This window comes from Anastrepha ludens, chromosome 2 (genome assembly GCF_028408465.1).
Source record: "Anastrepha ludens isolate Willacy chromosome 2, idAnaLude1.1, whole genome shotgun sequence".
NCBI lineage: Eukaryota > Metazoa > Arthropoda > Insecta > Diptera > Tephritidae > Anastrepha > Anastrepha ludens.
In genome coordinates, this window is record NC_071498.1 from 112,890,863 (window position 1) to 112,904,088 (window position 13,226).

The 13,226-nt window shown below is 35.6% G+C and overlaps 1 protein-coding gene across 5 annotated transcripts in view; it reads right to left on the bottom strand.

Moving 5' to 3' along the window:
• Positions 1 to 691: 691 nt before the first annotated feature.
• The window catches only part of LOC128855111 (elongation of very long chain fatty acids protein 7), an 82,456-nt gene continuing 69,921 nt past the window's right edge, over positions 692 to 13,226 (bottom strand). For all 5 annotated transcript variants that reach the window (XM_054089747.1, XM_054089750.1, XM_054089751.1 and 2 more), the window contains exon 8: positions 692 to 2,792. In XM_054089747.1, coding sequence (XP_053945722.1) covers positions 2,613 to 2,792 — 180 coding nt within the window. In that variant the 3' untranslated portion in view covers positions 692 to 2,612. The remainder of the gene's footprint in view (positions 2,793 to 13,226) is intronic.

Genomic DNA, 13,226 nt, shown 5'->3' on the forward strand with positions numbered 1-13,226 from the left:
AAACGATTATTGGGCCGTTTTTTTTTTTTCGAAAATGAAGATGGTCAAGCTGTTACTGTCAATCAGGAGCATTATCCCGATATGATAACCACTTTTGTGATGCCAATTATTCGTCGAAAGCGTATGAGGCAGTTCTGGTTTCGACAAGACGGCGCTCCACCACACACAGCTCGCACCACAATCGATTTTTTGAAGAAATTGTTTCCTCGTCGTTTGATGTCGAAAAATGGCGATTTTGACTGGCCACCGCGTTCGCCCGATTTAACGCCACCTGACTTCTTCTTGTGGAGGTATTTAAAATCAAAGGTTTATATTAATAAGGCAAAGACCATAGAAGAGCTCAAGAACAACATCCGTGAGGAAATAGCCGCTATTCCAGCCGAAATGTTAGCTAAAACTATGGAAAATGCTGCAAAACGGGCTCAAGGCGGCCATTTCAGAGATATCATATTCAAAAAGTGATGTCAACAAATCTACTTGAACCAAATAAAATGATTATTATCGTCAACATAAAAAAAAATTGTTTTTCTTTGATTAAAAAAAAAAAAACACATGCGTCCGTCGAATATGGGCAACCAAGTATTCATACCTACGTTTATGATGTTTATAATTAAAATGAGTTGCTGAGGAGATGAGGAGCAGTGGAAAGCGGAGTATTTTTTTGTTTTTGTTTGTCGTTTGAAAGTAATAACAAAGTTTGTTTTTGATTCGATTTCTTTATGGATTCATGATTTTATTGAAAGAAACAGAATTGCACTAAGTAACATTACAAGAGCACAATATAAAGTAGACACATTAGGCACATTAACCTTAAAAAGTATTGCGAAAAATAATTAAGCGTAACAATAATGCAGTTTTGTGGTGTTGTACAAAAAGTTGTTGATCACACAAAACAAAGTAAATTGAAACAAAAGGTATACAAAAAGAAAAAAAAAAACGAAAAAAAGAACTACCAATAACCCTCACAAAAGGAAAATATACAACTACATATATAAACTATATGAAAGAATTTATGTAAATTTATGTATATTTAAAATGTTACAAAAATTATGAATAATTTTCTAAAAAATGTGTACAAATTTTCCGCACTAAATGTTACAGTAATAGTTTTTACCTAAATTTCTTGTCATGTAACATTTGAATTGAGTTTTCCTTTTTTTATTTCTTTTACCATAAAAACAAAAACAATAGCGTTTAAGCGTTCATTTACCTATTTAAAAACCATTCTTGCTAACTACATACATATTTATATACATACTCGCACTTACACAAAAATTTGCACGCCCACGCACACGCATCGGGCCTTCTCATGTATTCCAAATATATACACAACGAGTATATTAATTAATAGGACGCAGCTAACTAAGTATTTGTATATAGGTATATATGCATTTAGTGTGTTTATTAGTTACTCATTTGTTCCCAAACTATATATGTATACCTCCGCCATTTTATACATACATACATAATATTATTTGTTTCTTATAGCTTTTGCAATATATAGGTATGCACACACACATGTATGCACGCGTACAATCAATGTGCATGCGATTTTTTTTTATATTTTCTCCTGCTCGTATACCCAATGGATTATAAAAATTTACAATAATATCTCTTTATAAATACATACATATACACATAAGTATAAGATATCGGTAGGTCAATGTATAAAATTGCATTGCGCAAGCGCCTTTACATCTTACTCGTAACCACATCTCTACAAACGACTGGTCCGTTATAACTGAGGGTGAATGCTAAGATTTAATAAGGCGCCTGCGCATGCTACAATGTAATTACTGTACTACAAAAAAAAAAAGAGGGGGTAAAAAATGTATTTCAATTTGTTGGTGGTAGTGGTGTCAATTGGTAGCAGTTGTTGTTTTTGTAGTACATAGTAGTAGTAGAAGTAGTATAGTAGTATAGGTGTAATATTAGCCATACAAGTTTATGTCAGTTTAAATTCCCTGTGGTTTGAGATTTGTGTACAACTTTAAGATTCATTTTGTTCCCTTTCTCCTTTTTTTGTGTTTTCAAATTTTATGTGTATGGAGTATGTAAAACACCTTCGTATGCTTATAAATTTAAAACAATAACTTTTTCACTTTTCAATAACGTCCTTCTCATACTTTTCTTCTTCTTCTTAATTCACAAAACGGCGCGCCTTCCATTCGCTTTTCTTTCTGTAAATTTACTTAAATAAAATTTTTTTTTTTCATTTTGTTTACATGATACTTATGTATGTGTGTTTTCTGATTTTCTCATTTGTTTCTTCTTGCATTTACATATCTATCGCAAATTATGTATTTGAACAACTTGGTGATTCTAGATTAGACTTCTAGACATGTTTGACCTTAGAGCTTATTCTTCATTGTTGCTGCTATAATGTATAGTATTTTCAATTATAATTAATATTTGTGTTTCCTTTTCCATCTTTTATATGTATAAAAGCTCCATATTTACTCGATTTTAAATTATTAAATATATAATTTATGTATATATAAAAAATAATCAATTTTTTATCAGTATATACTTAAGTGATAACTACTCTTTGCATGTTGCTTTTCTCTTACGTGCTTTTTATATTAGTATTATTTATTTGTTACATTTTATGCTTATTTGACTTTTCGCTGATGGAGACTAGAGCTACTGCTGTCTGGGTTGAGTATAGCATCGTTTGTTGAAAGCACACCATCGCCCTCCTTGAAAGCATGACCATTAGCGAAGCCGTTCTTATAGCCATTGGTTAAGTGATGATTCGACTTGATGGCCTCGGCTTCATCGTCCATGACGGGCTGAAAAATTAAAAAAAAAAAACAATTTGTTACAAAATTTGTGGTATATTTTAAAATTTAAATGTTTTGTGTGGCGACTGAAAGCCTCGTAGCTAGTGTCGCTTGTACAAGTATAATTTGTACTGTAATTTATTATTGTACAGTGAGGGGCAAACTCCATTCCCTATTTTTTTTTTCATATTATGTGAAAAATATACAACAGATTTAAGTTTAATCGGTTTTGTTAACTAATGTTAATCGATAGAATTCGATTACACTATGTGTGAAATATGATGTCACGCAAATGTTTGCCTTTTTCTTTAACGCAAAGTTGAGCTCGTTTTTTTGCATTTTCCATGACTTTTTTTAATGTATCTGGTCCTATGGCTGCAATTTCTTGTCGAATATTTTCTTTTAAAACTGTAAGTGTCTTCGGCTGGTTAGCGTAAACCTTTCCCTTCAAATATCCCCACAGAAAAAAGTCGGGAGCAGTTAAGTCAGGTGAACGCGGCGGCCAGTCAAAATCACCTTTTTTTGACACTAATCGACTTGGAAACATTTCGTTCAATAAATAAATAGTCAGGCGAGCTGTATGGGCCGTTGCGCCATCTTGTTGGAACCAATAATCTATTAGGTTATTTTTTTTTTCCGTAAAATACGTCGCATTGACCTTTTACTGATGCCCAAAGCCTGAGCACCGCGTTCAGTCGAAAGATTTGGATTTTCCTGTAAAAGCTCCTGTGCAATGGTGATATTGATGTTTGATCTAGCTCTGCGGTGTATAATTGGACGTGGCACATTACTGAGAATACCAGTAGATTTAAATTTAGCATATACTGCACGAATTGTCTTAGGATCAGGTGCTTTTTAATAGAATAATTGAGTTCTGATTCTTAATGTAAAGTTCGACGATTTCAGAACGTTCGACAGGTGTATACTGCGACATGGTTAGAATTCTACTGACGTCTACTTTTTAAAATGTCATACTTTAAGCCGCATTTACGTCTACGTCAAAAATTATGGCAAGTTCACAATAGGGAATCGAGTTTGCCCCACCCTGTATGATTTGTAATACAGCGCGTCACGATAATAGGAAAATTTCGCAAAATATGGTTAAGGGTGGTGGGGTAGTCAGAATTTTCAAAAAAATGGATTTTTTTGCATTTTCTTAAAGTAAAGGGTGATTTTTTAGCTATTATCTTTTTAAACAGTTAGTTTAAACAGCTGACGCTCGTTTCGTATTTTGTTTCACTGTCAAACATCTTCAGTTTGGTCTATAATTTAACCATGACTCGTCTTACAAACGAACAACGCTTGAAAATCATTGAATTTTACTATAAAAATGTGTGTTCTGTTCACAAAATTTAAAGTCGAAAAATTGTGGTCAGTGAGGAAGCTCATTTTTGGATCAAGGGGTACGTAAATAAGCAGAATTGTCGATTTTGGAGTGAAGATCAGCCAGAAGAATTGCAAGAGCTACCAATGTATCCAGAAAAGGTCACAGTTTGGTGCGATTTATGGGCTGGAGGTATCATTGGACCGTAGGGGAGACCGGGGATGGTTGGCTATAGGGGCAGGTAGACTAAGTAACAATAACTCGTCATCATCACATGATTTTCATCAACCAATCATGAATACCGATGTCTCCCCATGACCCGCGAACTTGTGCAAAGTGAGCCGCGGCAGTCGCAAGGCGTTCGTGAGTGAGATCACATGTTGTGTTTTTGTTCTCGGTAAGTAATTTGACTAATTAGTCAACCAACCCCAGTCGCTCCTACTTTCATGACCATCTCTCATGGAATCGCTCTATAGTCTTCTGTCACATTCTAATTTACTGTTGTATTTTTACAGACAATGACAATGAGTACTTACAAAAGAAAATCTGAAAGGGGTAATTCTCCAAAAGATATCATAGAAAGAGCTTGCCACGCGATTATCTTCGATAATGAAAGGATAAACGCCACGTCAAAGCAATAACAAATCCCGTACAAAACGTTGCATCGTTATGTAACTAAACTAAAAAATAAGTTAGAAAGTAATCCTAACCTCACGAGAGCTGATTTGACCCTGGACACGGCCGGATACATAAGAAATAGGCAGATATTTAGCGATGACGAAGAAAACAAACTGGTAGCTTATTTGAAGACGGCTGCTGATATTTATTATGGATTGACACCGTATGAGACACGCAAGTTTGCATTTGAATACGCAAAAAAGAATGATAAAACTATGCCTGAATCTTGGAAAACAAAATTAATGGCTGGCGAAGATTGGCTTGGTAATTTTTTATTATTAATAGATCACCTCAAGCTACGAGCCTGTCTAGAGCTACGTCGTTGAACCACAAAAACGTAAATGATTTTTTTGGTAATTTGAAAACAGTTTACGAACGATTAAATCTTACCCCAGGTGATATCTGGAATGTTGATGAGACGGGACTTACAACAGTTCACGTGCCTAATAGAGTCATAGCTCGCCGAGGTTTTAAAAACTTGGGGAAAATGACATCGGCTGAAAGAGGCACTTTAGAAACGATTGCAGTAGCTATATCAGCAACATGGTTCCTCTTTTCTTTGTTTTTGCAAGGGTTCACTTCAAGAATTAATCTTATTTATGGTCACCCGTAACTGTGAGTGGTGAGCGCTACCGTGAAATGATATCCAACTTTTTTTTGCCCAAAATGCAAGAGCTTAACCTGCATGACATGTGGTTTCAGCAAGACGGTGCCACACGCCACACAGCAACAATAAACTTGTTGAGAGGCGATTTCGGTGAACATTTTATTTCACGTTGGGGAACTGTCAATTGGCCACCCAGATCGTGCGATATAACGCCTTTAGATTATTTTTTGTGCGGGTATGTTAAAGCTCATGTCTATTCAGAAAAGCCTGCTTCAATTAACGCATTGGAAGACAACATTAAAGCATTTATATGTGAGATACCGGCCGAAACATTGGAAAGAGTATGCCAAAATTGGACTAAGCGGATGGACCATTTGAAGCGCAGTCGCGGTCAACATTTGCATGAAATAATCTTCAAACATTAAATTATATGGACTGTACTATCGATTTAAATAAAAATTGTATGCATTTTACTGAATTCTACGTGTGTGTTTTTGAAAAACTTTCCTATAGCTCTTAAAAAATCACCCTTTATAATACCTTAAAAAATTTGTCTGTGAAAATTTGAAGTGAATCCGACAAATAGGTACTTTTCGAGTTATTCAACAATTGACAAAGGGCGCTCGGCGCTCCGGAATCGATAGCAAAACTTTAAACTATGTTTCTTGAACTGGTCCTCATTGTAACTTAAAAACCGCTTGGTAGATTTCAATAAAATGTATACTGCTCTTGGAAAACATAGAAAAATCGTGCCTGATCGAAGAATTTTTTTTTTCATTTATTTCGATTTTTTTTAAACAATTAATTGTCGGTTTTTTTCTCGAAAATCTGAAAAATATTTCCTGATATATATAATATTGTTAATTTTGAAAACAAGAAAATAAAAAACTTCGATCAGGCGCAAGATTATCTATTAATAAAACAAATTTCTCTTGACCGATTGATTTTAGATGAAAGAACTTGTGATGATTACCGCAAGGGACTTCTGGAGAAACTTTTACAATTATCAATTTTTTTTTTTAAATTTTGCTAAAGCCAAGTCGAAACATGATGTTTTAATGCTATGTTTTTATTTTAATTGACTACCAAAAAAAAAAAATGATTGAAAATCATCACTTTTTCGGGCCTCAGACTACCCTTAACCCCTTAAGTAGTTAACAAACTTAATTTAAAAAATGTCTCTTTGGGCGCCGAAAATACGTCGAAAAGCATTACTACTACCGTGTTCAATAATATGTACCACAAAATTTGGTTCACTTGATTAGAGGCAATAAATTTTATGGAAGAGAATTATTATTGAAGCAACCGTATTTGTTCTATGAATTCGATATTAATCTAAGGTTTTCTGATAATTCAAGTGAAGACTGTACTTTGCTCGAAAATAAACATGCAACAAAATATTATTCCATCTAACAGTATTTCGCAGCAATAAAACTGTTCAGCAGTTGCAATACTGTGCTCGATTTATTGATTCACTTGAATAGGGCCAGTGTTGCCAATTTAGCGACTTTGTCGCTAGAATTGAGACTTCTGCTTGAGCTTTGGCGTCAAAAAAAAAAGTTTTGACGACAAAAATGATTTAGCGACTTATCTGGCGACTTTTGGAGCGCAAATTAAGACCGTTTTAGGCAATAGATACTTTTCTGTCAACTTGATTACCCGTGAATGCCCTTTACTTTGCATAGTAAAAATTTACTGACTATAGATAAAATAACGCACTACCATTGGTGTGTTATGGTCGATAAATTATCGATCTATAATTGAAAGTTTAAATATATTTTTACCTTAAATTTTTTTATGAAATTAACAAAAATCATACATTGTATTAAGAAATAATAAAATATATTCCAATTCAATTACACCTTGTTTCACACAATTGTAATGAGTAACCAAATTATTTTTACCACTGATCACATAAGAGCAATGGGGTCGGGGAATCCCCGGATTTTATTATGTTCTGTACGTGAAACAATTGAATTGATATCGGCCCAGTTGATTGTTTACTATCCTCTAGCTTACTTACTTTTTAATTAATTTTAAGTAAATATAAAATATTTAAATCTATCTCGAAGTTGCTTAAATAATGGATTTACCTCTAAAAAACAAAAAACAGTATTTCAGGAGATTTAAACTAACTTCCGTTGATCTCAAATTTCAGTAGAGTTGGTATTACTGGTTTAATTATTATTCATCTAAAAATTTTAAGTCCGCAGCTGGCCTCTTGTGCACCTCTCAGAATGAAATTTAGGATCCGCCCTTGATGGAGTTAGCGACTTCCTAGCGACTTTTGATATTGTCCCTAGCGGCTAGGATTTATTGTCGTTGGCAACACTGAATAGGGCACTCAGTTTGCCTAAATTATTTGCTTATTAAAGCTGTGAAAAGGGATCGTTCAGCGTTTATTGTGCTTGGTCGGAAACTCTTTAATTCTTACAAATTGGGAAAGCAGAAAAGTTTGACAGATCGCTAAAACGGACAAACCAATAACCTCAGAGGGTTTTTGATATCGCCAAATTGGTCGAAGTCAAAACGTTGTGGATCTGAAAACGTTGTGGACGTGAAAATAGGTGCCTCCTACGGGAAGAACCACAAACTATGTACTGCGATGGCTTTGGCCCAAAGGAAGGCCCAAAACCCTTAGAATCGCATGAAATTTCGCCCTTCCAACAACAAAAATGAAAGAAATGGCAAATGTTGCAACTATTAAATCCACCATCCGAAGGATTATTCTAATTCAAGATTGGAGACTACAAAACGTCGGGAAGCCGCTATAAAGTTCTGTTGGAATTATCTTTTCCCAAGTTTCGTGAAACATTTGAATTTATTAAGGGGGCAGATACCTGTAAAATTTCGAAAAAAGAAATTTTTTTTCATAAAATGTTGATATAATCCTTTAAGAATATGTCGAAAATGTATACACTTCAAGTATGGTCAACATTTGGATTGCGTCCAAAACCGTTGAAGCTTTAACATGGCCACCGTACCTATGGGGATGGCTTGCTCGTAAGGTTTATCAGAATGGGCAACAATTTTAAGACAAAAATACTTTCATTCGAGTAATTAAAACGGCTTGTTCTTAAATTTCATTAGGCTATGTGGAGAATTTGTACAAATCCATTCATCAACGTAAATATTTACGAAGTATTTTATAAACAATCTGGCAGCACAAACTATTAAGCTTTAAATAATAAATGTTAAAAACCGACTTTCCTATATTTGTTACTATTTCTTCTTATTTGGTTAGTGCCTCGATTCAAGGGAACCAATAAATCAAGCACAGTATTACAACTACTCAAGTTTTACTGCTGCGAAATACCGTTAGATGGAATAATATTTTGATGCATGTTTATTTTAGAGCAAAGTACAGTCTTCACTTGAATTGTCAGAAAACCTCAGATTAGTAGATCAAATACGGTTGCTCCATTAACTATTTTCTTCCATAAAAATGATTGCCTCTAATCAAGTGAACCGAACTGTATGTAGAAAAACATGACAATAACAATTCATAGTAGTTGCTTTTAATGGTTTTTGTCACTTTGAAGTATTGAGAAATATGCCTGATTCAATAAGAAAACGGGCAAACAGAATTACATATATCACAAATTGTGCTTGAGCTCAAAGTCGTAAAACACGAAAGAGTAATTAAAAAATAAATTATAGGACTAACAATTTTAAAAACCTCTTTAGCGAAAATACAATCGTAATAAAACAAAAAATAAGTGCGCTTTCCTACAGTGTTTAAAAGTGCTCGTATATGCATTTTTTTGTTTTTTGTAGAAATAGTAAAAATTATACATATATTGTATACGAGGGTTGTTTGCAAAGTCCGCGCAAAAATTAAAACTAAATACTTCATTGATTGGGGTACACTTTTTTTATGTGTTTTTCGTCATAGTCTTCTTTTAGGCGTATACACTTCGGCCACGCTATTTTGTTTGTCGATCCTTTCCGAATAATAGGATTTGTCCAAGTCTGAAAAATAAGCATTAATTTCTGAAATCACCTTCTCGTTTGTATAAAATCTTATTCCCGCCAGCCATTTCTTTAAATTAGGGAAGAAATAATAGACCGAGAGATACGGGAGAGCCCAGTCTAGAGAATAGAGGGAATGTGAACCAAGTTGAAACCCTATTTCCACTAATATTGTGTCCAGAACTACTGGGTCATGAGCTGGGGCGCTGTCATGATGGAAAATGAAAATCATTCGACATCCTCGAATCAAACGAATGCGAAACATAAACCGATCTGGTTGAAACTTGGTGTGTTCTCTCAAGAGATGCTACTAACATCTTTCTGACTTTGCGCGGACTTTTCAAACGATCCTTGTATAAACATATGTATGTATATAACAGGCCGAACTCCTTCTTCGCCCGAAGGGCATAAAACACCAAGTAACAGAAAGAGTTTTTTCTAATAGTGGTCGCCTCTCGGTAAGCAATATAACAAACCTTCTAGTGTATTTTTGCCATAAAAAATCTTCTCATAGAAAAACATCTGCCTTTCGAAGTCGGCTTCTATTTGTGGAACAACATAAAGAAGCGTATCACAAATTGGAGAAATGTAAAATTCAAAGCTCGAAATTGATTCGTACTTATTGACCATTTCTCTAAACCATATGCAATACTTATCACTAAAAACAATTTTTTTTCCTTGTTCACTCCTCTCGGGAGCATAGGGCCAGTCTTGCGTTGGTTTTTTTAATGTTTTTTTTTTTTATTTCTGACAGAGTAGGTGATTAGCCTGCCGCTACCAGTAAGTAGTGGAAATGCCCACCTGCCGTTGCTTAGGAACAACGCCTTCTTACTGCTCGGAGCGCTATCTATGTCCCACATTTTTAAGGCAGAAGGATCGCACAGAAACTTGAGGACTTCGCTAAATGTGGTGTGTCTGCGCTATTATCGCGATTGAACGCTTCCTCTTCTGGCGCCACTGATGCATTGTGTAACTGTGCGGTTTTCTTTGCTTATTGTGCGGGAGTAACGATGGAAATGATAAGTTTTTGGGGGAATGGAGTTGGAGGAATTTTGTTTTTTTTAGAAACAGGGAAAGCAGGTATATTTAGAAAAGTGCGAGGACCGTGCGTTACGTAAGATTCGAACCCACAAACTCTGGGATGGCAGGGTAGTGCACTTACGCTAGACTATCGAGCCCGCCACAATTTATATTTAGAGCAAAAAAACTTAGTAGACAAATTTTTATTAAATATACTTATATAATCACGCATACATGACATAAAGCCACCCTTGTCACAGCAACTACAATGGGGCAACGCTATGCCTGGTGAAAATGTCAAATGTGTTGCTTACGAGAACGACCCGAACTGTCAGTACAACAGTATTTTGCAAAACCTGATTGGTAATATTTTATGCTAATACAATAACAACAAGTATAATCTATTTCAATGGTTTACGTTTAAAACTCTTTCACATAGCTGCTGATCAACAAAAATCTAAAGGGTTTTCCAATAACAGGTGTTATTGGTGAATGGATTGCGCTATCGAGAAATGATTAACGATTTTTTATGGCCGGAATTGGATGGTATTGATCTGGAAAACGCTTATTTGCAAAAGGACGGCGCTACGTGCCACACAAGTACCGAAACCATTCATTTTTTACGGGAAAAGAGTCCATACCGTGTTATCTCTCGAAGAGATCGAAATCTTGTGATTTAACACCTTGTGACTTTTTTCTTTGGGTCCACGTGAAACAGAAGGTCGACGCTAAAAGCCCAGGGCCGATTCAAGACCTCAAAGATTGAATTCGTGAGGCTATCGAGGACGTGGGGCAGCCACTTTGCAATTCGGTTATGGGAAATTTCATGAAAAGGATATTGTCCTGTAAGCGTGATCGTGGTGGTCATTTGCCTGATGTTGTTTTCCACTATTAACAGCATACCTTCCTCTTGATAATGAAATAAACAACCGATCATTTATATTAAAAAATAGCATTTTTCTTTGAATATCAAAATAACACCTCTTATTGGAAAACCCTTTACTTGAATATGTTTCCATTTTAACCACCATAAGCCGTTTTAAATGGTAAAGTTTATTTTACTGGGCTGGGTGATTGGCCCAACGCATCCGATTCAACTGCCAGTTGATCACCCAGACAGGAGTCCAGTTGGCTGGGTGGCTGCATCATTTCCTCTGCGCAAGGTTTCAAGGTTATACCGCCTATCATTGGAAGTCAGAGCCTTGTTCATTTTAAACAGAAAGTACCACCTGAAGGTAAGGTTTAGATTTGGGCACTTTATTCCTCCTTGGAACCATTGTAAATAATATCAGGTCAGCCCATAAGTTCGTGCGTTTTTAAAGGTGGTTTTAAAATTTATAAAAAATATGTTTAAAGTAGTTATTAATCAGCAATAGGTTTTCCTTCATTATTTACAATGTCTTCCCAACGGTTAGGCAAATTTTTAATTCCCTGCTCAAAAAATTGTTTGTCCTTGGAGCCAAAATACGCTTCGATATCCCTTTTTATAGCTTCTTTTGAGGGTTTATTCTTGTTACTCATATGGGATTGAAGTCCACGGAAAAGGTGATAATCACAAGGTGCAATATCCGGAGAGTATGGTGGATGCGGCATTAGCTCCCATTCGAGCTCGTTCAGCTTGCCTAATGTTTGCCTTGCGGTATGAGGTCTTGCGTTGTCGTGGTGAAACAAAACTTTGCGTCTATTCACTAAAGACGGTCGATTTTTTTTAAGTGCCTTTCAGGTTTGATAGCTGATGGGAATAATAATCAGCAGTTATCGTCTGGTTTGGTTCCAGAAGTTCATAATAAACAATATCGGCCATACCCCGCCAAATAGACAGGAGAATCTTCTTGGGGTGAAGGCCATCTCTAGGGGTCGGTTCTGGTGTTTCATCTTTATCTAACCATTGGCGTTTGCGAACAGGATTATTGTGAAGGACCCATTTTTCATCACCAGTAACGATATGGTTCAAAAACCTTTCATTTTCAAGTCGTTGCAGCAGCTGAGAACACACATTCACTCTCTGCTGAAGGTTGGCGACGGAAAGTCTATGCGTAACCCATTTTCCCAGCTTTGAAACCTTTCCCAACTGAACCAGGTGCCTGTGAACTGTTCCATGCGATGAATTTAACCTCTGAGCTATCAAATCGATTGTCAAATTTGGCTCAGCTTCCACGAGTTCGAGCAAGGCGTCCGAGTTAAAGACTTCAGGACGACCAGCGCGCGGGGCATCCTCCACGTCGCAGTTACCACTTCGGAATATTGAAAACCACTTTTGCGTAGTCCTTACACTCACGGTATCCTCTCCGTGAACAGTGTTTATTTCTGCAGCAGCAGTTGTTGCAGTTTTACCACTTTTATAGAAAAAATTCAAAATATGCCTTTTATACGCGTTCGAAGATTCCATTTTATATTTTAAAAACACGTGCTTCTATCCGCGATTAAAATCACTTGTTGAATGCACAATATATCAAAGAAAATATAAATATTCCGTTATATTCCGCGAATAATTTTTTGTATGCAAAAATATAAAGTTCTAAAAGAACTTTCACTCCAGCAATAAATGCCAACAGTGTTTGGGGATCCCCTTAAGCTGTTACAACAACATCAAATTTAATTAATTAATTATATAAAAGTTATTACTTTCGTTTGTTAATCTCCATAAAAGCAGAAATTCCATACCTGCACATAACTTTATCTCATTAAAAATACATTATATTCAAGTCAGCTTAACGAGGTCTAACATTTTCTTTACGTATTTCAAAGAGAGCAAAGGTTGAATATATTCCATCAGTTGGAGTGCTTTTTCAAATTATGAAGACATTATTTCTACAGACGACATCAGCATAGTGCCCCCACG